Below are 26925 nucleotides of genomic sequence, written 5' to 3' on the forward strand. Positions count from 1 at the left end.
ATTAAGGTTTTACCATTACAATTAGTTTTTACATAAATTTGTCTTACAGCCAGTATTAAATTGAATTTTATTGAATATATATATATAAAAAGGGTGGACAAGTAGGGAGGTAATTTTACAGCTAAAAATTCATAATGTGGACTTTACTATGATTGAAAGTTTCTCTATGAGGAATTTAGAGTTAGGAACATGTTTTTATAGCGCTAACTAACAAAAATACTGGTGTGAATTTTAATTGTTAATGTTAATAATAATTATTTTAATGTGTAAGCTGTTTTAATCTCTGTCAGCTACTTTAGTAATTTCAATTGTGCCCTTACAGTTAGCTGAATTATTCTTATCTATGCTGTCTTGCCTTCGTAAAATTTTGCTGTTTACTGCTATTGTCCTAGTACTCATAGTTTAAACAACATACAAGAGCTACTAAATTGTGTTCAGTAAATAAACTTTTGTCACAAGTAATATAGTCTTGCAGGAATAATTTATATTTTATATAATATTAAATAGTTTGTATTTAATATTAATTGGTTAATTTGTTAAAGCATGTATGTAACCAACATCACTTGCTAAGTTACACATAAATTTTTATTAGGTAGTAGTAACATTTATGAAATTTCTTAAAAAAATCTTAAAAATCCTGGGAAAAACATGAAATTTGATTTTACCAATAGAGTGGCCAACTTGTGGCACGTAACAGGATTGATTACACTGGTAGAGTAAATGGGATAGCATTACTTGACCTAGTTGCTATCCCATTTACTCTACCCATGTAATTGATTCTGTTACTTGTCCTAATTGCTATCCCGTTTACTTTACCAGTGTAATCACCTCTTTTATCGCATAATTGTCGCACTCGCATAATAGTCACACCTATATTTTTGGCCGTCAAAATTGGGATAAAAAAACTTGCGTAAACGTCGCATGATGTTTTTGGTCCCGCTATTAGATGACGAGCGCTTTGTGTAAGTATCTCTTCCGTATAAAACTATGTACTTTAAAGTATAAATATAATATTTATTCGGAAATTACCACTTATTTAATTAACGAAAATATGAAGTTGTCTGACGTGTAAATTTTCTTATCTTTAAAAGATTTGTGCAATGGGAGTGCATGACTTGATGTAAGTTTTTGGACATACGCCATTGCTAAGAACTTTTTCTGTTGAAGAAAAACTAATAAATAAAATAAATAAATAAAAATAAAAATACTCAAAAACACACCACTCATACAGGAATCCGATAAAATAAAAAGGAAAATCAAAGAATCAGCCTTCATTATTAGCAATAAAAATATTTTCAGCCAGCAGAGCATTGAATTAAAAAATATGTGGATCCCTTTGATAAAGAGAGAAACATCCCTGCAGCACAAAACAATAGCCAATACTCAACCCACCATAACCAATCCGCTTTAACTACATGGTGCACAGCCAATGGGGAGACAGCTCGTCTGTCATTGGCTGAGCAAGATGTAGCCCTTTCTCTGATAAATACCCTCATTTTCCAGCCCCTTCTCAGTCGCACCTGTGTTTCCGTACCATGTGCGTCTCTGCCTGAGGACGGGAGCAGATAGCAGTTCCCGAAACGTCGCTTGTTTCTGTTTAGGTAAAACTATTGTATTTGTTTGTTTTTTCGTTTTGTCATGTTTTTTGTCTCGCTTCAACTGTTGTGCTGAATTATTTTGGGTTTCAATATTTTTGTGTTGTCATCATTTGTGGGGATTTTTTCGTTCTCTTAGTACATTTTTCTTTGTTTTTTCTTTGTTTGCTGACCATATTCCTGGTTCGGAATATTTTGTGGTGTTCATATCCTTGTTGACAACAGCAATTGTTTGCTTAATTTTGTGTGTTTTTTGTATCTTTTTTTGAGTATTTTTATTTTTATTTATTTATTTTATTTATTAGTTTTTCTTCAACAGAAAAAGTTCTTAGCAATGGCGTATGTCCAAAAACTTACATCAAGTCATGCACTCCCATTGCACAAATCTTTTAAAGATAACATCAATGCCCGGTATGGACCCGGTATGCATATTTCTCTGAGGAAGTTGGAAAAGAAATTAATTGATTTATCACAATGTTCGAATAACTTGACTTTTCTCTGTAAATGTCGCAGTAAGGGAGTCATTCCTAGAGGACTCACAATCAAATCCCCGGTCAACAGCAAACAGGCTCAACAAATAACCTTGAAAGCCAGCCAAAAGCTTCTGAGTGAAAGAATTGCCGCATATCACTGCCAAAAATCACATTTGAACAATGAAATTTCGGCACTACAGCTTGAAATTCAGTCTACCCTCAATACTAAAGATTTCAATCGCATCTATCAGTCCATCACGAATCTGGTCCAAAAGAGGTCTCTACAGTGCAAAGAGAAGCAAAAAGATAAATTAGCCAAACTGACGAGTAAGATGAATACAAAAACACATCCCACAACACAGAGCATCAACACTGTCGTTAATTCATCTTCAAGAAAGCTGTCCAAAAGCGAGGAAAATGTTTTACAAAAAGGCCTCAATTTCAGCATTGCTCCACGACACATTCCTGCACTTGACATAGTTTCATCTGTTGAGAGTGCAATATACAAACTTCCTGCCGCCAAACAAGATGAATTTCGTTGGAATGTGCGTACAGCAATCACTTCAGCTGGTCCACCTAAACCGAATCTGCCGCCTGATGAACTAAAGGCCATCAAAACTCTGAAATCCGACCATACCATTGTAATCCTCCCAGCCGATAAGGGTCGTGCTACAGTCATACTTGACAAACCAGACTATGAGCAAAAAATTACTGATTTGATCACCACAGATCAATATACAAAACTGGTAAAAGACCCCACAGCCAGCATTGAAAGAAAAGTGTACCAAACTCTAAAAAAACATCAGAATCACATCCCAGAAAAAACTAGATCAGAACTGACACCACACAGCAGTAAAGCACCCCACATTTACGGTCTTCCAAAGATTCATAAACCCGACATGCCTCTGCGCCCGATCATCAGTTGTTGTAATTCCCCATGCCAGAAACTATCAAAATATCTCCTGAAAATTGTTGAGCCACTAGCAGGACAGACAGATACATTTGTCAAAGATTCTAATCATTTTATTTCTATAGTCAAAACACTGAAAATAGAAAACAATGATACCCTGGTGAGTTTTGATGTCCAAAGCCTCTTCACTAATGTGCCAGTAGCCGAAACACTCAGCATTGTCAAGGCGAAATTGGAAGCTGATCCAACCCTAAAGAACAGAACTATAATACCAATCCCATCCATCATGGAAATGATTACCCTCTGTGTCACCACAACATATTTCCAGTTCAAGGATATTTTCTACAAACAGACCGATGGCATGGCAATGGGCTCTTCTCTTTCACCATTTATGGCCAATATATTTATGGAAAACTTTGAGCAAGAAGCACTTAGCAAAAGTAATAGCCCTCCAAAAATCTGGCTCCGTTATGTGGATGATACCTTCACTGTCTGGCAACATGGACCTGAAACTTTGGAGGAATTTGTGAACCACCTCAACTCTCTGAGGCCATCAATAAAATTCACATATGAAAAAGAAACCAAAGGTAGCATTCCTTTCCTGGATGTACTAGTCAGCAGAAAAAACAACAGCCTGGAAACAAAAGTATACAGGAAACCTACGCACACAGGCCAATACCTTAATTTTGCATCCAACCATCCCAAAACAACAAAAACTGGCATAATTCACACACTAACCAACCGAGCTGAGATTATTTGTTCTGATGAGAAATCTATTGCGGTTGAACACAATCATATAAAAAAAGAACTCATAGCCAATGGTTACCCTGTCAACACCATCAAACAGCATTTGAAATCCAACAAAACACTCAAATCCACAGAAACTGAGAAACCTGCAGGAACCCTAGTTATTCCATATGTTCAAGGGCTTTCAGAAAAAATAAGACGCCTAGGAAATAAATATGGACTTCAAACAGCATTCCGTTCTAAATCTACTATTAAAAGTATTGTTACCAAGGTGAAACCAGCCACAGAAAAATTACAAACTCACAACTGTGTGTATCAAATCCCCTGTGAATGTGGCCACATGTACATAGGTGAAACTGGCAGAGCTCTATCCACCCGAATCAAAGAACACAAAAACAACTGCAAGAAGGGTGAAACCCTAAAATCCAGACTTGCTGAACATACATGGGAAAATAGCCACAAAATTCTCTGGGAAGACTCCACACCACTCATACAGGAATCCGATAAAATAAAAAGGAAAATCAAAGAATCAGCCTTCATTATTAGCAATAAAAATATTTTCAGCCAGCAGAGCATTGAATTAAAAAATATGTGGATCCCTTTGATAAAGAGAGAAACATCCCTGCAGCACAAAACAATAGCCAATACTCAACCCACCATAACCAATCCGCTTTAACTACATGGTGCACAGCCAATGGGGAGACAGCTCGTCTGTCATTGGCTGAGCAAGATGTAGCCCTTTCTCTGATAAATACCCTCATTTTCCAGCCCCTTCTCAGTCGCACCTGTGTTTCCGTACCATGTGCGTCTCTGCCTGAGGACGGGAGCAGATAGCAGTTCCCGAAACGTCGCTTGTTTCTGTTTAGGTAAAACTATTGTATTTGTTTGTTTTTTCGTTTTGTCATGTTTTTTGTCTCGCTTCAACTGTTGTGCTGAATTATTTTGGGTTTCAATATTTTTGTGTTGTCATCATTTGTGGGGATTTTTTCGTTCTCTTAGTACATTTTTCTTTGTTTTTTCTTTGTTTGCTGACCATATTCCTGGTTCGGAATATTTTGTGGTGTTCATATCCTTGTTGACAACAGCAATTGTTTGCTTAATTTTGTGTGTTTTTTGTATCTTTTTTTGAGTATTTTTATTTTTATTTATTTATTTTATTTATTAGTTTTTCTTCAACAGAAAAAGTTCTTAGCAATGGCGTATGTCCAAAAACTTACATCAAGTCGTGTAAATTTTCTTTTAAAGATGTTTTTAAACATTATTTCCTTTATCTGATCGTCTGCGTCACTGCGGTGTAGGTATATTTTCCATATAAAACTATGTATTTTAAAATAGAAATCTAATATTTATTCGGACAATACCACTTACTTATTTAATTAACGGAAAAACGAAGTTGTCTGACGTGTAAATTTTCTTTTAAAGACGTTTTTAAACGTTACTTCCTTTATCTGATCGTCTGCGTCGCAGCGGTGTACCGCTTTTAAACATATAGCCAGCGCTAGTTGGCATCATTCATGTTTGGTTACGTTGCTTCCCGTATGGAGCGCGCAATCGTAGTAGAATATCGATATCTCGCTGATTGCATGCAACGCGCGCTCTCTGTCGAGAGCTGAGTTAACTACATTTGATGGCCCGCATTTTTTCATGGTAAATGTTCACTACGGCAATAGTTACACGTTGGTTTACGTCACAGATTCAAGTGGCTTGCGTTCACGTTACAGTTTGTTTTTTCTATTTAAAGTTGAAGAAAGGTTTTTATTTAATGAATTATTAATATAAATTGTTTGGCTTGCTTTGTATACTCCACCTTTTTTTTTAAATAAATGTACTTTCAATGAACGGGTTTTATTTTTATGAATAAATTTACCTAACAATTTTTTTATCCGCATAATCGTCGCACCCCTACTTTCAAACTTGATTTTAGAATAAAACGTGCGATGATTATGCGAGAAAACACGGTAACACGGTATTTAGTTCCTTCTCATACAGTTACATTCATTTTCTATCAAATAAAAAAAACTATATTATTAGGATAATATACAGTTATGTCTTTTTTTATTATATTACATGTAGATATAATTTTGCTGAGGCATTACTTTGTATTGTTGGTATTAGCGATAAGTGGTAGTGTTGCATGAATTCACGCAAAAGTGTAAAATAACTGGGAAAAACATAACACCTCTTTGTGCGATAAAATGAAAATACAAACACATGTCTCTAACCACGAGGTATAATTTTTATACTCATTAAACTGTTTGAGCATGGAAATGTATATACATTTACTTCAGCTAAAGTTAAGGAAGAGGTAGAAAGCTGGTGCTGATCTCAATTGCTGTTGGTACAGGCGATGGGTGGTGGCTGGTTGTAGACGATGCTGCACAAAGTGAACCCGACGCCCCCGGTGCTGCTGCCGGTGGACAAGCCGGTGGTGCCGGTGCCACTGCCGGTCCCGGTGCCCGCGCCGGCCCCCGTGGCGGTGCCGCCGGTGCTGGCGCAGCCCGCCCCCTTGCTGCGGGAGGAGCCCTGGCCCGCGGCAGCCCTGCCCGCCCCCCCCTTGGCCCCTCCGGCCGGGGACGTGGACCACCGCGTGGGCCGCATGGGCGACCAGGACCTGCGCGTGCTGCCCACCCCCACCCAGGCCATGCCGGCCGTGCCGCAGCGCGACCCCCGCGAGGGCTTCCCGCCGGCCGCGCCCGACCAGTGAGTCTGCCTCTTTCCCTTTACTTACCAAGATACTATATTTTTCAAATTGAATTCAAACTTAAAACATACAGTAAAACTTCTTTTCGCACTTCGCAGGTTTGCAAGAAAACTGTTGCAAAATACAGTAACATGAAAGCGAGAGAAATTCAGTAAAACCTTTTTTAGAAAATCTCACTTAAGAAAATTTCCTGCGTAATAAGTCTAAATTTCTAAAGACATTGAGAAACTTCTCAACAGGGATTAACTGTATAAATGGATCTATATAGAGTAGTCTGGTATGTTAGAGAAAATTAAAAATGGGAAATTCTGCAAATTTTTGTTTCGAGTTGAGTTCAGACTTTATTTATTAATTTCTAGTCAAGTCTGGCTTGAGTAGTTGTATTATTTTTGTGTGGAGTATTAAAATGGATTATGCTATAATACTAAGGCTCAAAATGCATGCTGAAACTTACTAGTTAAGATTATATTTTGGTATTTCATACTGGTTTATAGGTACTGACACAAATAAATGAACAAAATAATAAATAAATTTTATCAGTACCGTATTTACTCGCATGTAGGTCGCTGCATATTACCAGATTTGATGGGAAAAAAATGAAGTGCGACCTATATGTGAAGAAAAATTTTTAAAAATTTTTGAGGAATATTTTTTGCAATATTTTGCTTTAAAAGCAAAAAAGAAGTTTATATACGTATAGGCAAATTTATTTACAATGTACACATACAGCGAAACCCCTTATTTACGTTACCGTTATTTACGTTTTCCCGTTATTTGCACAATATTCTTCAGGTCCCGTTTGGTTCCCATTTAGTCCAATACAATACTTTCACGCGAATTACGTCTCAAAAATCGAATCCATCCCGCTATTTACGTCACGAAACAACCATAAACAACCAGAAAATACCGTGGGTACTTTTAAGAGTAGATAATATTAGCTAGTAGGCCTAAAAACATTGTGAAAAATGTAACGTTTATAGTCGGCAATGAACATTTTAAATCGCAAAATGTACATATTTTATAACATAAAAAGTTACTTTTATTTCTAAACATGTAATAATTTAAGCCTAGGCGTGTAAAAGTCCGAGTAATTATAGCAGGAGACAATCTAAAATGCACGAGGGAAAAATGTAACCTCATGAATGTATAAACGTGGCTGATTGTTAAGTTCTGTTACTGTATTTATGTCACAACTTAGCCGAAAAACTGGTACGAGACAAACTTCACAAAATAAAATGAGCGGAGTCTTGGTAACTGTTTTATACGTATTTTATAATTTCGGAAGTATTGTACAGTTGACGCATATTTTTTAAACTAACAATTTATTTCTGGGGATCGTAAATAATTAATTATTGGTATCAAGACATCAAGATGAACGTAAACTTGAACATGTCACGGCAGCAAGAAAACTGGTGTGTATACCAAAAAACTGGTACACGGGAGACGGAGAGAGCAAATACGGTATTTAGGTAATACTATGTTCAGAAATATATAACATTTTTTTAGTACCTCAGCAGAAAAGTGGCTTCATGGAAATAAGGGGAATACAGTAAAGCACCCCTCAACCGTAATTCCCACGAACGGAACTCCCGATATCCAGAACTAATTTTCCAAGAAATATTAAAACATTACAAAACATCTCCAAAACATTTCCGTACTGGAACGAGGCGTTTTTGCTTTTGCCTGACTGTACATGTCTTGTAGGCGCGCACGCGCACGTCTGTCAGAGAGCTAATTATAGCCAGTCTTTCCCGCCCATTGCGTAAATACACAGCTGGTTTTCGCGTCGGACGTGAATGAATATAAAGATGTTTATGATATAAGTAGTTTTATTGTTTCACTATGTCAAGTAAACGGAAAATTCCGGCCGGCCCGAGAGTATGTACACCGACTGCCACTACACACACTGACACACGTAATAGCGAGTAACATTTACTTCCAACGTGTGATGCTTTCAGTTTGTAGACAATAATTTAGTGTACAAATATGTATTATGTACTGTAACGTTTTCCACCCCCGACTCACGTTTGTTCGGGCGCCATTGGTTGTTGCACAACTCCCCAACCAAAGGGATTTTCCAGCGGTTCAGTGGTTACCGAAAAATGGCTACACAAGAGTTTGTCGCATCACTTCCACTCAACCAACTCCAACACGTTGATCCAGTCCTTTTGTAGTCTTGCTTCCTTACTCCTCCCCTGTGCACCTTACACCCACATTTTCTCTCAGCGTCCCATCCTCCATCTTCAACCTCTTCTTCCTCCCTCCCCTCTTCTGCCGGCACTCCGTATCCCTCCGCCACACTCCAAATGAGGGAATTTGAATTCACCACTGTTTAGCAAGCTCACTTATTCTTATGAAGTCTAATTTCAGAAAATGTTTAACCACTATTATTGACGTCCAACAAGTTAGTTCACGCGCAAAAGTTTCAAGCTAAAAAATAGGTGGATCAGGGCGCAAGAAAGTAGTTCCTAGCCAATAACAGCCCCCTGGCTGCAGACAATACTGCTATCAAAGTTGGAAAAAGTGGCTTAACTGCCATTTTATCAGGGCATGGGGGTAAGCTGCAGTCCACCTCACAACCCCCCAGATAAAGTCATCCTAATGGGTGACTCACAACATTCAGATGGCTTTCTCTCTCAGCAGGCTCACGTCAGTCACTGCACTAGTTGCATAATCAACACAAATAACATTCCTCATTCTCTATATAATAACACCACTTATCTACACAGGCTCTTAGTTGTCATGGCTTCTAGTCTCCCACTAGGGTAACCCAACCATGTTGCCCCTACCACATGAGATCCAGTCATGGCTCCTTTCTTTAACACCCTCAAATCACATGTCACAAAAGTAAGTCTTCAGTAACCCTTGATTAAAGATACCCCGCACTTCATTATTTTTGACCCCCACCAGTTCCCAAACATTCGGGCCCACTGCCTTGCTTAGCCTGAAAGGTCCCTCATAAGTAGGTGAAGTTTCTTGGTTTCCTACTGCAAATTGTTACTTTTCTCACTAACTCTGAGTAGTACTAGGTCCCCTACCTGGAATCTCTGAAACGGTTTACTTTGCTGCTGACCCCTCTTTAACGCTGTATGCTTCAAGCGAAGGCGTACTTCTTTCACCCTATCTTCCCTACTCAATTCATCACCTGCAGGAAACACACATTGTCCTGCTAGCTCATCCCGTTGTCTTTCATCTGTCACAATCTCTCGAGGAGAGAACCCGGTCCCACTGTGTACCTGCTCATTAAGCACTCTGTTGATGAGCGGAACTGCATCAGCCCACTTACTATGGCTATCATGGCAGTAGGTCTGCAGCAATCTCCCTATTTCCCGCATGACTCTCTCACAAGGATTACTTTGGGGATGTCGGACAGAACTGTAAACTACTTCTGTTCCTGCCCAGGCGCACTCCCATCTCCACATGTCTGATGTAAATTGCGTCCCATGATCGCTAAGCACCCTCTTAGGTACCCCATACTCACTGAAATACTGATTGATCAGCTTGCTAACACAAGCAGCCGCGGTAGCTTTCTTTAATGGATAACAACAGACCAGCTTTGAGAACACATCCAACACTACGAACAGATACTGAACACCGCCCCGACCCTTTGGTAATGGTCCATACAAATCAACTGCGATCAACTCCCTGGGCCCCTCAGGAATAATCGGCACCCAACTGCCCTCCCAGCTCCTATTCGGATACTTGGCCTTCTGGCATATGTCACAACTCCGTAATATCTACCTAATACTTTTCTCCATGCTCACCCAGTAGTAGCTATTTGTTGCTAACCACAGAAGTTTCTTGGCCCCAAAATGACCATTGCTGCGATGCAAATGCCAAACAAGCCTTTTCACCCAGCACTCAGGAACACACAACTTACAGTCCACTGTGCCTGCCTTTTCCTTTCTAAAAAGTAACCCCCCAGATAAACAATACCACTGCTATAAATTTTCTGCCCTTGCATTACTTCCCACATGACTGGTGGTTTCTAATGACTTGATCACATCACCCCACACAGGATCCTCTCTCTGCCGTTCCCCTAGCTGACCAAACTCAGCCACCAAGATCTCGTCTCGCTCCAAGGTCATCCCCGCCATCACTGGTCCCGTGCGTGGTTTTTCCTCCAGCACTATCTCTCCCCCCCCCCCCCCCCCCCCTTCCTCTATCACGGTGCGGCTCAACAGATCAGCATCTTGGTTTTCACCCCCGTTCACATACACTATCTCTAGACGATATTCCTGCATTGCTAAACACCAGCGTGTTAGCCGGCTTCCCATTAATGTGCAAGAAATAAGGAACGAAAGCGAATGGTGGTCTGATAATACCACAACCAAGCTACCTAACAACAGATTACGCAGCTTTCCAAAACCCCACACTACGGCCAGACACTCTCTCTCAGTGACTGTATAAGCACGCTCCGCAGGGCTCAGCGTCCTACTCAGCAACCCTATAAGCTCCTCTTCCCCCTTCTCGCCTTGTTGAAAGCACTTCACCCCTATTCCGTAACTGGATGCATCAGTGCACAAAAAAAAATGTTTGTTCATGTTAGGATGCCTTACTATACAGTTGTCAATAAACAAGGCCTTTGCTCGCTCAAAACTGTCTTCACACTCCTGCTCCCACTGCCACTTACAACCTTTCTTTAATAACCTGAGTAATGGTTCCACAGTATCAGCAAATCTTTCGGCAAACCGCCGGTAAAAATTACACAACCCTAAAAATCCCTTCAGCTCCTTGACTGACTGTGGCCTAGGAAAATCTTTTATTATATTTTAGAGATGGACGAGTTGAGGTTTTTTGGCTTCGAGTCGAGTCGAGCCGAGTTTAGCAATTCATATTTTGAGTCGAGTCGAGTTCGAGTCACAAAATTTTTGAAGAGGCCGAGTCAGTTCGAGTTTCATAATTTTATAATTTTTTGCGTCGAATATGATAAATAAAATATTACTACACCCATTGATATAAAAATTGTGTATCTAAGATGCATCTGCATTATTTAAATATTTTAAATGATTAATTAGCAAATCATTATGTTATTTAAATATTTTAAATGATTAATTCAAATCATTATGTTATTTAAATATAAAAAACTAAGCTTTATTTCAACATGATTTCACAGTATCTTTAATGTAGCTATCCTAACCAAATCAACCGTCCACAATGTTTTAAAGTATTTATAATGTAGCTAACCTAACCTAATTGACCATAGTTATCATGAGTTGTCCAAAATAAACATTCACGGACACACTGTAAACGAAAAATATGTCGGCGTACAAATAAATACCATTGCCTTGTTTATGGTATTTCCTTTTATCAACACCGCCATATTTATTTACAATGAACAAAAAAAAAAAACGAAGATGTACGATCGGGAGTTTGGCTCTTTCGTCTGTGAAAAGAAGGCTTCCCGAGTTACGTAACTTTTTTTTTCCGATCCACCGGCAGATCTCCACATGAACAAACAGCTCAAGGGATATATGCCTTGTCACATTGTCACATTCTCAATGAAAATACACTTTCTGCGGCAAGATTATTCGCCCGGAACTTGTTACAACTACAAGAATATCAATATGTTTTTAAATAAATATTTCATGCATTTGATTTGGCGATCAGTAACTGATTGTCAAATAAAATGCATGAGCGTTGTTATTATTATATTTTATTCAAACAAAAAGAAAGTATATACTTTTATCCTAAACGTTATTGCCACGCAGCGCTGCGTAGCGGAGCACAGCTAAATTTAGTTCCAAAATGCAAGGCTGGCAGGCCTAAGGCTGGGTTCACAATTAAAAAAATTAAGCGAGTGCACGACCTGTGCGAACTGCAAAATCGGTTCACAATTGAATTCTTACTGTTAATTTCAGCCAATGAAATTTCGCGAACTATGCGACATCTGTTAGCAGTGTTAGTAAATAAACATATTAACTTTCAAAATAACGATAATACTATTATTATCTCGAAATTTTCTTACCACAATATGGTTAATAAATATAAACATATTTCTAGTCCCGCCAAAAAAGTACCCTGCTCTTCTCCCATTGGCTGTTGTGCCATGCGTACGCGACCGAAATAAAATATATTCATTTCACTCCTATGCGCACGACCTCGCTCCCATGCACACGACCAACTTTCTGCTATTGTTAATCGTTAGGTTAGGAAACATGGCTTTCATATCCTATGCACATGACATACTGTTACTGTTACTGTTATTTTTTCAATTGTGAACCCAGCCTAACACGTAGCCATTTTCACGCATCACGGCTTGGTGTTATTTACTAAATATTACAATATAATTATTTTATGTTTTTATTTTTAGGTTACGGAAATCTCTTGTTTATAAAAGTTATTATAAACGGGGCACGATAAACGTGATGATTATTAATACATGTGCGTTTTGCAACATATGTATTTTTCTTCAGTGAAAATCCATTGACGTATTTTGTAAACAAATGCGGTACCGTATTTGAAGTAAACACAGGATGAAAAACAAAATGAAAACAGTGCACGCTGTTTTCCAAGCCCTTTTTTATATATAAAATGGTCATGTGACATAATTTTGTCCTATAAACTGTCGCCACTATCGACAAAATCACGTTACGACGTCACGTTCATAAATGAAGGTAGGCCTAGGTTTGGTTGCACTTGCACCTATTATAGCGCCATAGCACGGTAGCGGGCAAGGTTAGGTTTGCACGGGATTTGTTTTGTTTAAAGGTCATTATCATTTCTTGCTGTATTAATGACTTGGCGAAAACGCTAAGACAACCTATAATAAAGTGCTATAATGTCAGAATGCTGGTACTTAACTCGAAACGTGTTTCGAGTCTCGAACTTGATAAAATATGTGACTCGGTTTTCGAGTCGAGTCAATCTGACCCAACTCGGCTCGGCTCGACTCGATAAACCAAGACTCGACCCATCTCTATTATATTTACTTTATCAGGGTCCGGTCTGATCCCCTCTGCACTAAGCTGAAACCCCAAAAACTTTACTTCTCTTCTCAGAAACTTTGACTTGGATAACCTCAGTGTCAGGTTCACCTCTCTAAGCCTACACAACAGTTTATCCCAATTCTGTACATGCTGTTCAAATGTGTCTGTGGCAATCAGAACATCATCTACATAAGTATGCACCACTGACTCTAGCTCAGGTCCCAACGAAGCATCCACCGCTCTGCAGAACTCCCCAACGCTATTTGGTAGGCCAAAAGGGAGCACTTTAATTTGATACGACCGCCCTATGTACAAAAAAGCTGTATACGGCCTATCTTCCTTCTTTAGAGGTACCTGCCAAATCCCTTTTGTGAAATCGGCCGTGCTGATATATTTACTGCCGTAAAATGATTCAAACAGGGAATCAGGTTCGACCGGGCTTTGCCTGTCAGGCACAATATGATCTTTCACCCCCCGGGAATCAACACAAATTTGTACACTCCCGTCGCTTTTCCTTACACACACAAGCGGATTGACAAATGGGCTGTTCCCCCGCTCTATAATACCCTTCTCCACCATATCTTTGATCTGTCTTTCCACTTCCTCGCTGCATGTTCTAGGTATTGGGTAACTTTTCCCTTTGAATGGGGTGGTTCTGGTCACCAGTATGGTTGCAGTATACTCGGTTGTCAGCCCTGGCTCGTCGCTGAACACATCGCTATAGCGGCGCAGTACTTCCCGCAGCTGCTCTCTCTCCCCTTCACTCCCCTCCTCACAGGCTGCCAACACTCTGTCCAACCTCTCCTCCCAGCCACTCAAGGACACATGGCTCCTGCTTATCTCTTCCCCTCCTACAGCAAGCGCTAGTTCTCTCTCCTCTCTCCCCTTCTCCCACTCCTGTACGTACTGCACTCGCAGCGACCCCCCACCCTGCTCGAACACCGTTGTGCCCTGCAGCATACTGTATTCTTTAGTGCTTACGAAAATACTCCCTGTCACAAAGCTTACTACTACCTCATGCGTTGCCATGAAATCAATGCCAATTATTATTTCCTTAGCTAACTGTGGGATGACCAAACAGTTTGCAAAATACTCATCTGGCCCTATCTTGAAATTCAGATATACCTGTTTATTTACTTTCTTGCTTTTTCCCCTTGTTGCTCCTATTATGGTTAACTGCGGCACCGGAAGTACCGGAAACTCATATTCTAACCTGTTTAAGTTCTCCAGAAACTGTTCGCACACACCAGACACTTCCGACCCGGAATCAAACAAGATTGCCACACCCTGGTCTCCTACTTTGCATGCCAGTTCCGGAACGACTCTGCCTTTCACTACAGTTTCTGCCTCGTTTAATAAAAAACTTCTATCGTCAGTGAAAATTACATCAATACTATCACGGGTTTCTGCCCGGTCAACAGACTGCCTCCTATCAGTGTGGATCTGCCTAACCTGGCAGCTTAGGCTAGGCGACCCTCTCCGTTTCCCGGAACAGCACCGTCCTTGTGTTCATTGTTTTGATTTCTGTCTGTCCTCTCTCCTGCTCCGCGCCCTTCACCGGCTGTCGCCCAGTCTCCCTTCCTCCCATCCCTCGCTCTAAGCGATGGTCTGTGCCACGATTTCCTGTCCTGTAAAATCCTCCCCCCTGCTCTCGCAGCGCACTGAGCCTATCCAACTCCTTCAGCACTTTTCTAAGTTGCTCAATTGTCGTGATTTCCTTGCCCACTAATGCCTCCTGCACCCGCAGTGGTGACTGTGTGTAAATCATGATTATTATTTCCTCCTCACCTAATGGCGTGTCATAGTACCTGGCTCTTTCTACCACACTACTCAGATGGCTCTCCAGGCTCCCCTCAACACACCGTCCCCGGTACAGTTCAGCTCTATCAGTTCCCCAAATTCTCTTGTCCCAGTATTCCGCGGTAAACTCACGCTCGAAGTCAGCAAAATTTGCCATCTGGTGGTCACAGAGCCTAAGCCAGTTGCTACTACCCCCTGTTATTGACCTCTTGGCCACTACCAATTTCTTCTCACTCCCACAACCATACATAGAAAAAAACTTCTTTAGGTTGCTGGTATGTTTATGCGGGTGTACATTTCCGTTCCCGGTGAACTTCGGTATGTCACGATCGTGGTACTGTGGTGCACAACGTCCGCCCCTACTTGTGTTGTCCTCCCTGGTCTCTTCCCGTTTGTTTACTTCCCCCTGACTTTCTGTGGTAGCTGTTTCTACTGCTGCACTTCCCAGCCTGCTTGTTCGACTCCGGTTAACAGGCTCACTTTCCCCTGGCTGCACCCTGACCTCCTGTTCCAGCGCTAACATTTTATTCCCAAGCCTTGTTATTTCCTGGCTATGCTCAGCAACTTGTCCGCTGACCTCCATCCACCTTCCCTCTCCCTGTTCCTGCCCACTCTCTACTATCCTCAGGCGATTTTCAACCTCACCCAAACGCAGTCTACAGGAGTTCTCAAAGCTAATCTGCCTAGCCATCACTTTATCTCCTTCCTCCCTCATTTCTTTTCTGAAAGCACTCATTTCCTCCCGCAATCCAATAAACTTATTATTCTGTTCACGAAATTTGTTCTCCACCGTTAGTTGGAATGATTGCTGACCTTTGATAATTTCCCTCAACATGTCCATGACTTCACTACTTTCGCTACCTTGCGGAGATAACGGTGTGCTGTCGGCCGCACTGGGTTGGCTAACAACGCTCGCGGCAGCCCCTTCACCATCTCTCTCCCTTCCCCTACTTTCCCCTCCTTCAGCGGTTATCCCCACATCCTTCTCATTCCCGTTACTCCGTTCTGCGTCACCCCTCGCGCCACCGCTACGAGTATCTACTGGGGCCATGACTGTATCCTGTGTTTACAATACTTAAACCACTTGCACAAAGGTTATATAACTCCTAATTACGTCACTATGTTTACCCTGATCCACAAAACACTTGAAAGCAGGACAAGAATAACAGGCATACGGCCATCGTTACAGAACACAAAGGACAACAACTATTGTTTCACAGGAGCTCGGCTCGACGGAAAACCACACCATGTGACAGTTACTTCTTTCCTCCGCAAAACACAACTCCCTCAAAAACCCGCGGAACACGGCTCATCCATCCACAGTCTCGTATCGGCACTTCACTCGTGTTTGTTATGGCAAATTACACTGACCTTAATCATCCTGTTTCAGGAATACCTTACACGCAGCTTCTCCTTTGTTTCTCTTCTCTCGCAGCCATATTTCTCCCTGAATACTTCTTTCTTCAGGTCTCTGTTCGGGCGCCAGCTCAGTTGTAACGTTTTCCACCCCCGACTCACGTTTGTTCGGGCGCCATTGGTTGTTGCACAACTCCCCAACCAAAGGGATTTTCCAGCGGTTCAGTGGTTACCGAAAAATGGCTACACAAGAGTTTGTCGCATCACTTCCACTCAACCAACTCCAACACGTTGATCCAGTCCTTTTGCAGTCTCGCTTCCTTACTCCTCCCCTGTGCACCTTACACACACGTTTTCTCTCAGCGTCCCATCCTCCATCTTCAACCTCTTCTTCCTCCCTCCCCTCTTCTGCCGGCACTCCGTATCCCTCCGCCACACTCCAAATGAGGGAATTTGAATTCACCACTGTTTAGCAAGCTCACTTATTCTTACGAAGTCTAATTTCAGAAAATGTTTAACCACTATTATTGACGTCCTACAAGTTAGTTCACACGCAAAAGTTTCAAGCTAAAAAATAGGTGGATCAGGGTGCAAGAAAGTAGTTCCTAGCCAATAACAGCCCCCTGGCTGTAGACAATACTGCTATCAAAGTTGGAAAAAGTGGCTTAACTGCCATTTTATCAGGGCATGGGGGTAAGCTGCAGTCCACCTCACAGTACATATTTATACGTTAATATATGGTTAAACAGTCTACATTTACCTGTATTTCTCTATCTCTGTGTTTTTTAACGAGATGCTTGAAGTGTTATTCTTGTGTATGTGAAATGTAAACTGTGCGTGGCAGTGACTATACACTCTCCAGGAAGTGTGAATCACTAGCACGTCAACACAGAAGTAACACAACACTGCAGCTGTAGTCCTACTACCTCCCCCGAACCCTCTTCTTGTCTTCTTCGCTCACGCACGCACCCACCTACAGAGATAAGAAACACCCGCTTGCCAGCTTACTAGAATGAAGGTAATTCAACCAGCCCGGAGGCCGGCCCTACTGCAACTCCCCTTACACAGAATTTTCCCATAACTGGAATAGACCTCCCCCCAATTATTCCGGTTGAGGGGTGCTCTACTCTACTGTAATAACTAAAGTGAAAGGTCGGTTAGGTTATGTTAGCTATTTTAATTATATATTGCATATTATTTACGTAGACCTGTTAAATATTATTAATGTATCTGAACTATCCTAACATTTGTTTATATTTGTCCTTCTTCCTAGAATGTTAATTGGTTTAAGTATTTAAATAACCAAATTAATTTTATAACTCCATTCATGGATGTGATAAAAAACTGTGTTATAGTTTTAAAATTTACTGAAATGAAAAGTGCAAGAACAACCAAAAGAAAGGTTAACTCCAGTATTAATTATACTTTTTTTTTTTTTTGCCATTTTCTGGTTAACAATTTCTCCTTCAAATATGACAATACTAAGGCATTTACAAAAATGGAATCAAATATTAAAAAAAAAAAAAAAAACATTTAATAGGTACAAATAGCATTATAGCCTCGAGAACAAACAAAAATATAGCTGTCCGACTTTAACATAGATAATCAAAAACATGTGATAACACTAGACCCCTGATTTTACGTATGCTTACAGTGGGTGGCCCATTTTTGAATTCCCCTCTTTCCATCTCATGTGAAGAAAAATATTGTTTTACTTTAAACCAAATACATCACGTGTTAAAAGATAAAAAGTGTGTAATATTATACAAACTGATGACTTTATTTAGGATTAAATATTTTAACATTAGGTATTATGTATGGCGGTGATGAGTAATGGGGCACAATTTTGACTGTTGACTTATGTATTTCTGGGAACAATGTTTATTTCAAGTGTCTCCATGGTTATTCAGCATGCTATGATTTAAATTGATTTTCTTTTGGAAGTACTATTAGTTGTAATACTGGTAGCAAAATCACATTTGCTGTTGTCTATTTTGTGTTTTTGCAGACCTCCAGTTGTGGAGTTGGTGGAGAGGTGGGTTCTCACCTTTAGCCGTTTCATATATATGTATTGTTATTGAAGATAGTTTATAGCTGAATGATTAAACTGTAAAATATATACTTCAGTTAAAGTGTTGTTGATTTAATGAATGAGTAGTTGGGTAGGTGGTCTCTTGTTCAAGTTTTTCGTAAAGGTAACTGTTTGCAGCTTCCAGAGAGACCCGAGGATGGCGCCCGTGCCCGTGTCGGTCCCGGCCGACCGCTTCCCCCCGCGCGACCCGAGAGGCGAGCCTCGCGAGCGAGTGGACCCACGCACAGGTGCCAGTCAGTTCACTTCATTTCTGTACACGCTTATCTAAACCTATTTGATATTAACTTTAATAAGGAATATTTAAGCCTGACAAGCTCTGTTTACCGTATTTACTCGCAGAAGGGCCGCCCCTACATGTGGGTAGCATCTACCGTATTGGCCCGAATTTAAGGCGACCCCGAATATAAGGCGACCTGCAGTTTCAGGAGGCCAAACAAATGTAAAAATCATATTGGTAGAAATTAATTTATTTGTTTATTTGTCTAGAGCTCGTTCCCCGCCGTTCCACCGATGTGTGATCGTTCATTTTTCACAGTTTACTGTATCTACGAATTTAAAATTTTTACAATGGCTATTAATCACTCTTAAAATACAGTATTTAACTTTCCGTTTCACTTAAGCTACGTATTACTATTTAGTATTGTGTGTTAAACGTAACAAAGCAAACAAAGAATGCAGCTTGCCGGAACAAAACAAGTGGCTAGCAGCCATGGTGAAGCATACGGCCGTGAATAACTTCGGTGACGTGACCGCGAATATTTGTCCATATTACTCTCTGACAGAGTCTCTGTCCTATGAATTTTAAAGAATTATCTATGATAATTATGTTGTTTGAAAGCTTTTTACATAAATAAAGAATGGATTACTGTGAAATTATTAAAATAGCTTTTGAAGCAAGCAACGTACCAAATTCCTGTAAATAATGTGTCTTCATGCGTGTTCGGCAATTTTCATTTTACAACAAAGAAATATTGTGGAAAGACAGTTTGGCAGCCGTGAATTTCCAAACATTACATCCAAAATGTTCTTTGTAAACATAAACAATCGTTCTGAAAATAGCTGTGATATTTTAGTACAAATATTTCTGTTAAAAATCGGAAAATAAATTACCGTAAATGTTGACACGCGATTGTACACAAAGTACAAATATGAATTGTGTAATAAAAGGTTGCCATTTTGAGATGCTTCAACATTCACATTTTTACTTAAGAACAAATATTTTAGTTTTCAACTTTAAACAATTGTGAATTACTGCAATATTGGGTGGATTAATCAATTTCCCAGTGTAAGGTGACAATGTTTTAGTTAATATAAAAAATCGTGAACATTTTGTTTAGCAATGTTTCTACTGTAGCTTTCAGCTTGGAACTAATGTTTGCGGTTCTGACGTCTTGGGTGCGAAAATAAGGCGACTTCCAATTTTCGCATGTCTCGTTTATGTAAAAATGGTCGCCTTATATTCGGACCAATACGGTATATATAATTTGGGGGGGAATATAACATTTTAACCGTAAGAGTTGCCTTTGAATATGAATATGTGTCTGCAGTGAAATACAACTGACGTCTTTAAGGTCAGTTTTTAAGCTTATTGCTGCTGTGAGAAACACTGCTCGTCTCTCCCCTTTTCATCCTCTATGGCCCAAAAATACTATTTTTCCCCTTCCCTGTTTATATTGTATTCTTTTTTTTTTTGCCCGTCTCCTTCCCCAAGAAAGAAAAGATGGCAAGCTGCTCAATTTTTCTTGTCAGTTAATACTAAAAAAAAAAGTCATTTACAAAAATTTTGTAATGAAATGTTGCAATAGAAAGCGTGGGAAATCTCACTTCTTAAAACAATATTTGGATACAGTTGCCTCACAAAAACCTTCCGAGAATGATGTGATGGTTGTGTATGGTGCCAGTTCACAGATATTTACAATGATGAGAGAGGGAGGGAGAACCATAAACACTGCTACATAGCCACACGCACTGAAATACACATGCGCGAACATTCACACGCATACCCACCTCCCCCCTTCCCTTTTTCATTCTCTGGCCGGGTGACCGCCCAACAGGTGGCAGACACAGTTCATGATGTTTTATACGCACTGCTGATATATTTAAACTAAACAATTTATACTTTATTGTAAAATGTTTATTAAAACTAACACAGGCTAGTTATTTATGCACATATTCAACCACACAGTGCAAAGTTAATTTTTTGTAATGAAACAAAAAATTGGCATAAAATGTGCAACCCTTTCACTGGTAAATACAGTACTTAAACTTCGGGTTAAATTACCCATGTGTCTTTGCATATTACTAGGGCTGTTCTGATACCAATTCCTGGTATTGTATATTGACCAATCTTAAGGGGATTGGTGCACCAGCATCGTATTAAAAAAAACAATATATTTGTTAATGATTCAGCTACTAGAGAAGATTTGAACCATTCTGGTGTAAAATTAATTTTTTAATTTTTTTATTTTAATTAAGTTATTGCTGATTTTCGGGAATTTTTTAAATTCAAGCTTTATTAATAAACTATAAAGAATTCAGTGGTAAAACTTTCGCAGATAAATTTTCAGACACGGGAGATATGACTGTGACCATTATTTTATCTGTAATCATTATTAATTTAACGTATTTACAATTTGAATTTTAATAAATGAGCTGCTACGAAATTGCGTGATATTCATTTGCGAATTTAATAACATTCGCGTTTTCATTTGTAATTCAAACGCCAATATATCTGTCGGCTGAATGATTGACTTTATTTTAGTCTTTAGCTTATTGCAGTCGGACCTAAAGTAAAAACGTAGCTGTAGAAGTTTGAGCAGCGTGCAAGCTCGGATACGAGAAATTATGGAGCGCGCTGGACAGTAGTGACACCTTGCGACAGTTTCCCGAACTGTTTGCAGCCAGTGTTTTCTCTCGTTCCCACCCTGCCTCAGCTGTCTGCTGTTTACGAAGGAGAGACGGGATTTCGCGCGAAACTGATATGAAGGTCAACGTACTCATTTTCAGTAGATAAGAGAACGTGTTTGGTCTAGCTCGGCGTATAATTGAATGGTTATTCTCTGTTATTATTTAGCACAGTGATTTAGCTAGATGTTTTTTGTTGTAAGCGTGAGATTTATTCAGGAATAAAATGCCGAAGAAACCTCCACCAAGCATAGTACACAAAAGAACAAAACTATCGAAAGCCATTAGAGCGCTTAGAAAAAAGAATAAAGAAAGATAAGAGATTATTTCATTATAGCTTTTTTACCATACATTTATTTTTCAGAGTTGCGTATGTACAACGCGATGGACGCGATGCGACAACAAAAAGATGTGTAAAATTGTAAACATGCTTCTTTTTTTTCCAGCAATGCGTGAACCATTCATAAACTATACTCAACATGTATCCGTATGATTACGTTTGAATTTTTTTTTATGACAGGCATCAATGTTAACAAGTTTATTAAGCCACAATATACTTTTTTTCAGAAAAATAAGTGTAGCAGAAAACACTCAACATAGTCTCACACAAAATCAGTTTACATGAATGCAGTTTTAAGAAGTAAGCTACGTAAATAATAGTTAAACATTATTTAATATCTGCTGGTAACGTTTCCAAAGTATCAGCTTCGCCTTCATTCACGAACAATATTCGTGGCCTTATTTATTTATTTTGCTGGCGTTTCGTTGGTGACTGTTAGGACTGCAAAATTAGTAAACATTTTTCACCCTATCCTGAGTTAAATCTAAGTGTGCGCGGTTAGATGAGGACCAGATGTGTATCACGCTTACGCCTTTACACTCTACTCAGGGGTGCCCACAAGGGGGGGGGGGGGGTAACGACGCAGACTGCGTCATTAAAATTTCATGGGGGGGGGGGGTGGTTAAAAGACGAGAAAAATGTATATATTATTTACATAATTATAGCTTCTAATGTGAAAATACGATTCTGGTGCTTTGATAATTGAAAGGGATCTTGTAAATCAAATTGGAAACCCCGCACTTTCCTCAACAAAAGCAGTTTGGCACCTGTCGGTTCAGGATGAAAATATTACCTGATATGACCAAAATTATTATTAGAAAATCAGTTTTAATTAATGTAAAATGTGATAAAATATAATACTAAAAAAGTATAATATAAAATAATTGAGTAAATCATTTAGAAAATGGCATAAAAAAATTCCGGGGCGGGGGGGATCATTAGTTTAGGGGGGGGGGGGGGGGGAGGTGGGCACCTCTGCTCTACTCATGCGGGTATTAACCATGCGCGTAAGGGCGTGTTGCCAATGACCTGTACGATAGTCAATCCTCTACGGACTCGAAAAATGTCACCTGCTCATTGGCTACTTGACTTGTGACAACTGTTTGTTATAATGCCTGTGATTCATCGTTGATTTTGTTGAGGAGTTTTCAGGGATTCAGAGCCTCCCATTTAACTGTGGCCGAATTGAAGAAGCAGTACAAATGTTACATTCTTGAATTCATAGCGAATGGAAAACACAAATATTTACTGATGTAGTGGTTGGTAAAAAAAAATATTATTCGTATCGTGTCCATCGCTTCGCGCCATGGTGGCTCCTATATTATATGGATTTACAAAATATAACGATTCATTTACTTAAGATAAGGTGTGTAGGATTTTAAGAATTCACTTGAATTAATATTTAAGAACATATTTCAGGATAACTTATGTAGACGCTCGTACAGACGGCACCGGTTGTGATGACTCATTGTTACCAGAGCAGGGGCCACGCATGTGAAACCTCAACACAACTCGAAAATCAGTAAGTGTTACATTGAAATGTGTCCGCTACAAATGTTCAGGAATTATAATTTTGAAATCGAGTATAAATATTCCTGCAATTAGCATTAGGTATATTTTAATAGACATTGAAAGCGAATCATTAAGTAGCTTCAAAATCAAAATACCAGAATACAGATAGTCGGTAACAATACAGACCTCACCGACTAGATATGGTCCAGATTGTTAATACTAACACATATGAAAAAAATTGACTAGTTACTGAATATGTTGAAATTTTGTAAACCTGTTACTTTAGATGATTGGTGATGTAATAATGTCTCTTGGAGACTACATAAGATTTTAACTGCTGTTATTTCTCCATAAATCGCAAATCACCATGGCGGCCATTTTACGATCACGATTTAGTTCTTAAATTTTAAATTAGTTTATTTGTTGAGAGCCTGGTACAATGTGTCTGACCACTAAAGCGATCCGAGCCGCGTAGTGTATACTACTGCGAGGTTGCCGAAGTAGGCTCGGGTCGGGACGAATTTCGCTGTGAAGAAACAAAGGTTTTTAATACATGGAAAATATCCCAAAGCCGAAAATTTGTACAGTAGTAGAATGAACATTTCTTAGTAACACGTCAAAAGTTTAAGTACTGCCGCAAACCTTGTGCGTCACACCAAAAACAAGCAGTTAATTCCAAAATGACAATTTTTTGCAACGATCCACAATAATGGATATTGCAAATGCAGTTTATGGAGTAGACCGTCAGTATGGAACCCAAAATAATCTAGAAACATTGCCCTATCTGAGGATAGTGATAAAAAGCACAAAGTTTAAACATGTTTCTATAAAATAGACCATTCAAATCATTAAAGTTAACGAATCCCCTTTCATTCAATTTTAAGGAAATATAAAAACATCTTACATAAACTTAAAGAGCCCAACGTGGAAATCGCTTAGAGTAAACGTTGTTGCATATTTATTCATCTTTAAATTGGTATATTTTTAAAGTGTCTCATACAATTAGTCTGACCACTAAAGCGATCCTAGCCGCGTAGTGTATACTACTGCGAGGTTGTGGAAGTAGGCTCGGGTTGGGACGAATTTCGCTGTTAAGAAACAAAAATTTTTAATACATGGAAAATTATCCCAAAGCAAAAATTTTGTACAGTAGTAGAATGAACATTTCTTAGTAACACGTCAAAAGTTTACCGATGAAACCTTGTGATCACACCAATAATGAGCAGTTGAGTCCTTAATGATAATTTCTACAATGATCCACAAAAATGTTTCGTAAATTTAATAACTTTAATACTTTTTTTTTTAAGTCGGTTCTCATTATGGTACCAAAGTAATATAAAAGAATGTCCTACATGGTAATTGCGATAAACACCTCAAAGTTTAAACGTCCTATTATTAAATTGGTAATTTTAATCATAAAAAGTAAGAAAAAATATATTTTTTATAGAAATTTGACTACATGTTACATAAATATGTTGAGCGTAGCGTCAAAATCACTTCATAAATATTGTCTGTTTTTTTAAGGTTTAAATGTGTATATTTTGAGTGTCTGGTACAATATTCTGACCACTGATGTATTTCAAGCTACGTAGTATGTGTGCGGCAGTGTTAAAGTCGCTCGTGCTGGGACGTTTTTTGCTCCAGAAAACTGCGGTTTTTAATGTATGGTAATTCCAGACTGAATTTTACTCTGAAAGAATAAAAGTTTCCTAACTACAAGTGATTTTTTCTGCAAACGTAGATAAAAATCTTCCAGGATGCGATTTCCTTAGGTAAAAATGTTAGTATGATCGACTCTTTAATTTCTAAATTATAAATAAATAACAACAATAGAACTTCCCAGAAAGTTGTGATAAACTGACGATATTGCGCGAGTAGCAGACCCGTACGTGACTACAGAGAAAGGCTATTTTCCTTGACCGTTAGGATTTCTGGGACGAACACCCTCTCACAGCTAGAGTCATAAAATACGGTCAAACTCTTGCAAAAACATCCACCACCGCTCTTTGCCACTAGCAATTCAACGAAGTCAGCTAGGCGCAGCACTCCAATAAATTAAATTAGAAAAAAAAATACTAAATATGTAATTCTATCAATACATTTTACAACACAACTTATGTTTTATTTATTTTCTGGAAAAAAAAAATTATCATACGAATTATGTTATAAAAGTGACAAAACTCAATAAGTAAATTTACGGTGTATCGTTTTCTTCAATTGTTATGTAGTAAACTAACTTAATACAATTAAAAATATATATTTTTATAATATAGGCTACATTAAAATTTTGCATAGTTCTGATCGAAAATAATATAATGTATTAGAAATAAAAAATAATTATATTTTTTTGGTATTAAAATAATTTTTAATAATAAAATTTTTGTAACGAAATACGAACACACATATATAAAACCAGAGGTCCTCTAGAATTTTGATTTACAAGTTCCAAGCAGAAATTGTTTATTGTTAATTTTATTGTATCAAAAATCATTCATATAAGAAAAAAGAATATGTATATCTCAATAGATGTAACATGAATACACCTTATCATATGCATTAAATATATTTTAAGTAATCCTTAAATAAGACCAAGTTTATTGAGTGTCGCAGTACGCAGCGTGTTTCAAAGCACGCCGGCCGTGAAAGATCAGTACGGCCGCAGTACACTGCAACGCTCGGGCAGCTTTAATGAGGCAAATAATTATGCTACACTCTCTATAAATATACTATCTTAAAGCTAAAAGTACAATTATAAACATTTATTTAGACATTTTTTCGCATCGGGCTCTTCAAATCGATGTAAATCGTATTTTTATCTGGGTGGCAAAGATAAAAAAAATATATGTCGTGAATTAATCGCTTTATATCATATCTTAAATATTAAAAATTTTAATTTTTTCTTACATTAATGGGTGTATTATAGTTTCCAGATTATTTTGGTAAGTTTACGGACAGTCAAAATTAAAAACTGTATAAATGGGTAGCATTTTAATGGACTGATGTGAGTTGCTGTCACCTAGGACTTAAATGCAAAATTTCGGTGATAACGCACAAGGTCTACAGCGGTAAACTTTCGGTATGTTATTAAGCATAGTCAACTCTACTACAGTACAAAAATTCAGCTTTGGACAAATTTTTCACAGGTTTGTGCCTTTTTAAGTCTTGGTTTCTTGGTAACACGAAAGTCTACGCGGGGAAGGACGGCTACCTGATCCGAGAATGAAGGAAAGGGCGAGATGGGAAGCGAAGATAATAGCTGGTTATCGCGGTTCGCTTTCCGTCCGTGTTGGAGAGAGAGAGAGAGAAAGGCGATATTGTGGAAGACCTTCGAAAGATTCCCGCTAGATGGCAGGCCTCAGAGCTGCAGCCTTCGACAACCTCCCCTCACAGAAGCTCTCTCGCCACTAACTTGCTAAATCTAACCCGCTAGCTTATATACGTGCTGGCTGGCCTTACAGTAGTAATAAACAAGCATTTATTAAACACTAAAGATCATTTCCAACAAATTCTGACGAATGACTGTTTTTTGTCCTGCACCAATCCCCTTAAGCTCTCGGCCGAATTGC

The 26925-nt window shown here is 38.9% G+C and overlaps 1 protein-coding gene across 2 annotated transcripts in view; it reads left to right on the forward strand.

The window, feature by feature from the left end:
• Window positions 1–26925, forward strand: part of LOC134542978 (cleavage stimulation factor subunit 2 tau variant) — a 59597-nt gene that overhangs the window by 16277 nt on the left and 16395 nt on the right. Inside the window, exons 5-6 of one of the 2 annotated variants that reach the window (XM_063387618.1) lie at window positions 6094–6425; window positions 18721–18830. In XM_063387618.1, the coding sequence (XP_063243688.1) occupies window positions 6094–6425; window positions 18721–18830 (442 nt within the window). Of the gene's footprint in view, window positions 1–6093; window positions 6426–18720; window positions 18837–26925 lie in introns of both variants that reach the window. The other variant, XM_063387617.1, reaches the window with a different exon arrangement.

The sequence above is a fragment of the Bacillus rossius genome (assembly GCF_032445375.1).
Source record: "Bacillus rossius redtenbacheri isolate Brsri chromosome 9 unlocalized genomic scaffold, Brsri_v3 Brsri_v3_scf9_2, whole genome shotgun sequence".
NCBI classification, from domain to species: domain Eukaryota; kingdom Metazoa; phylum Arthropoda; class Insecta; order Phasmatodea; family Bacillidae; genus Bacillus; species Bacillus rossius.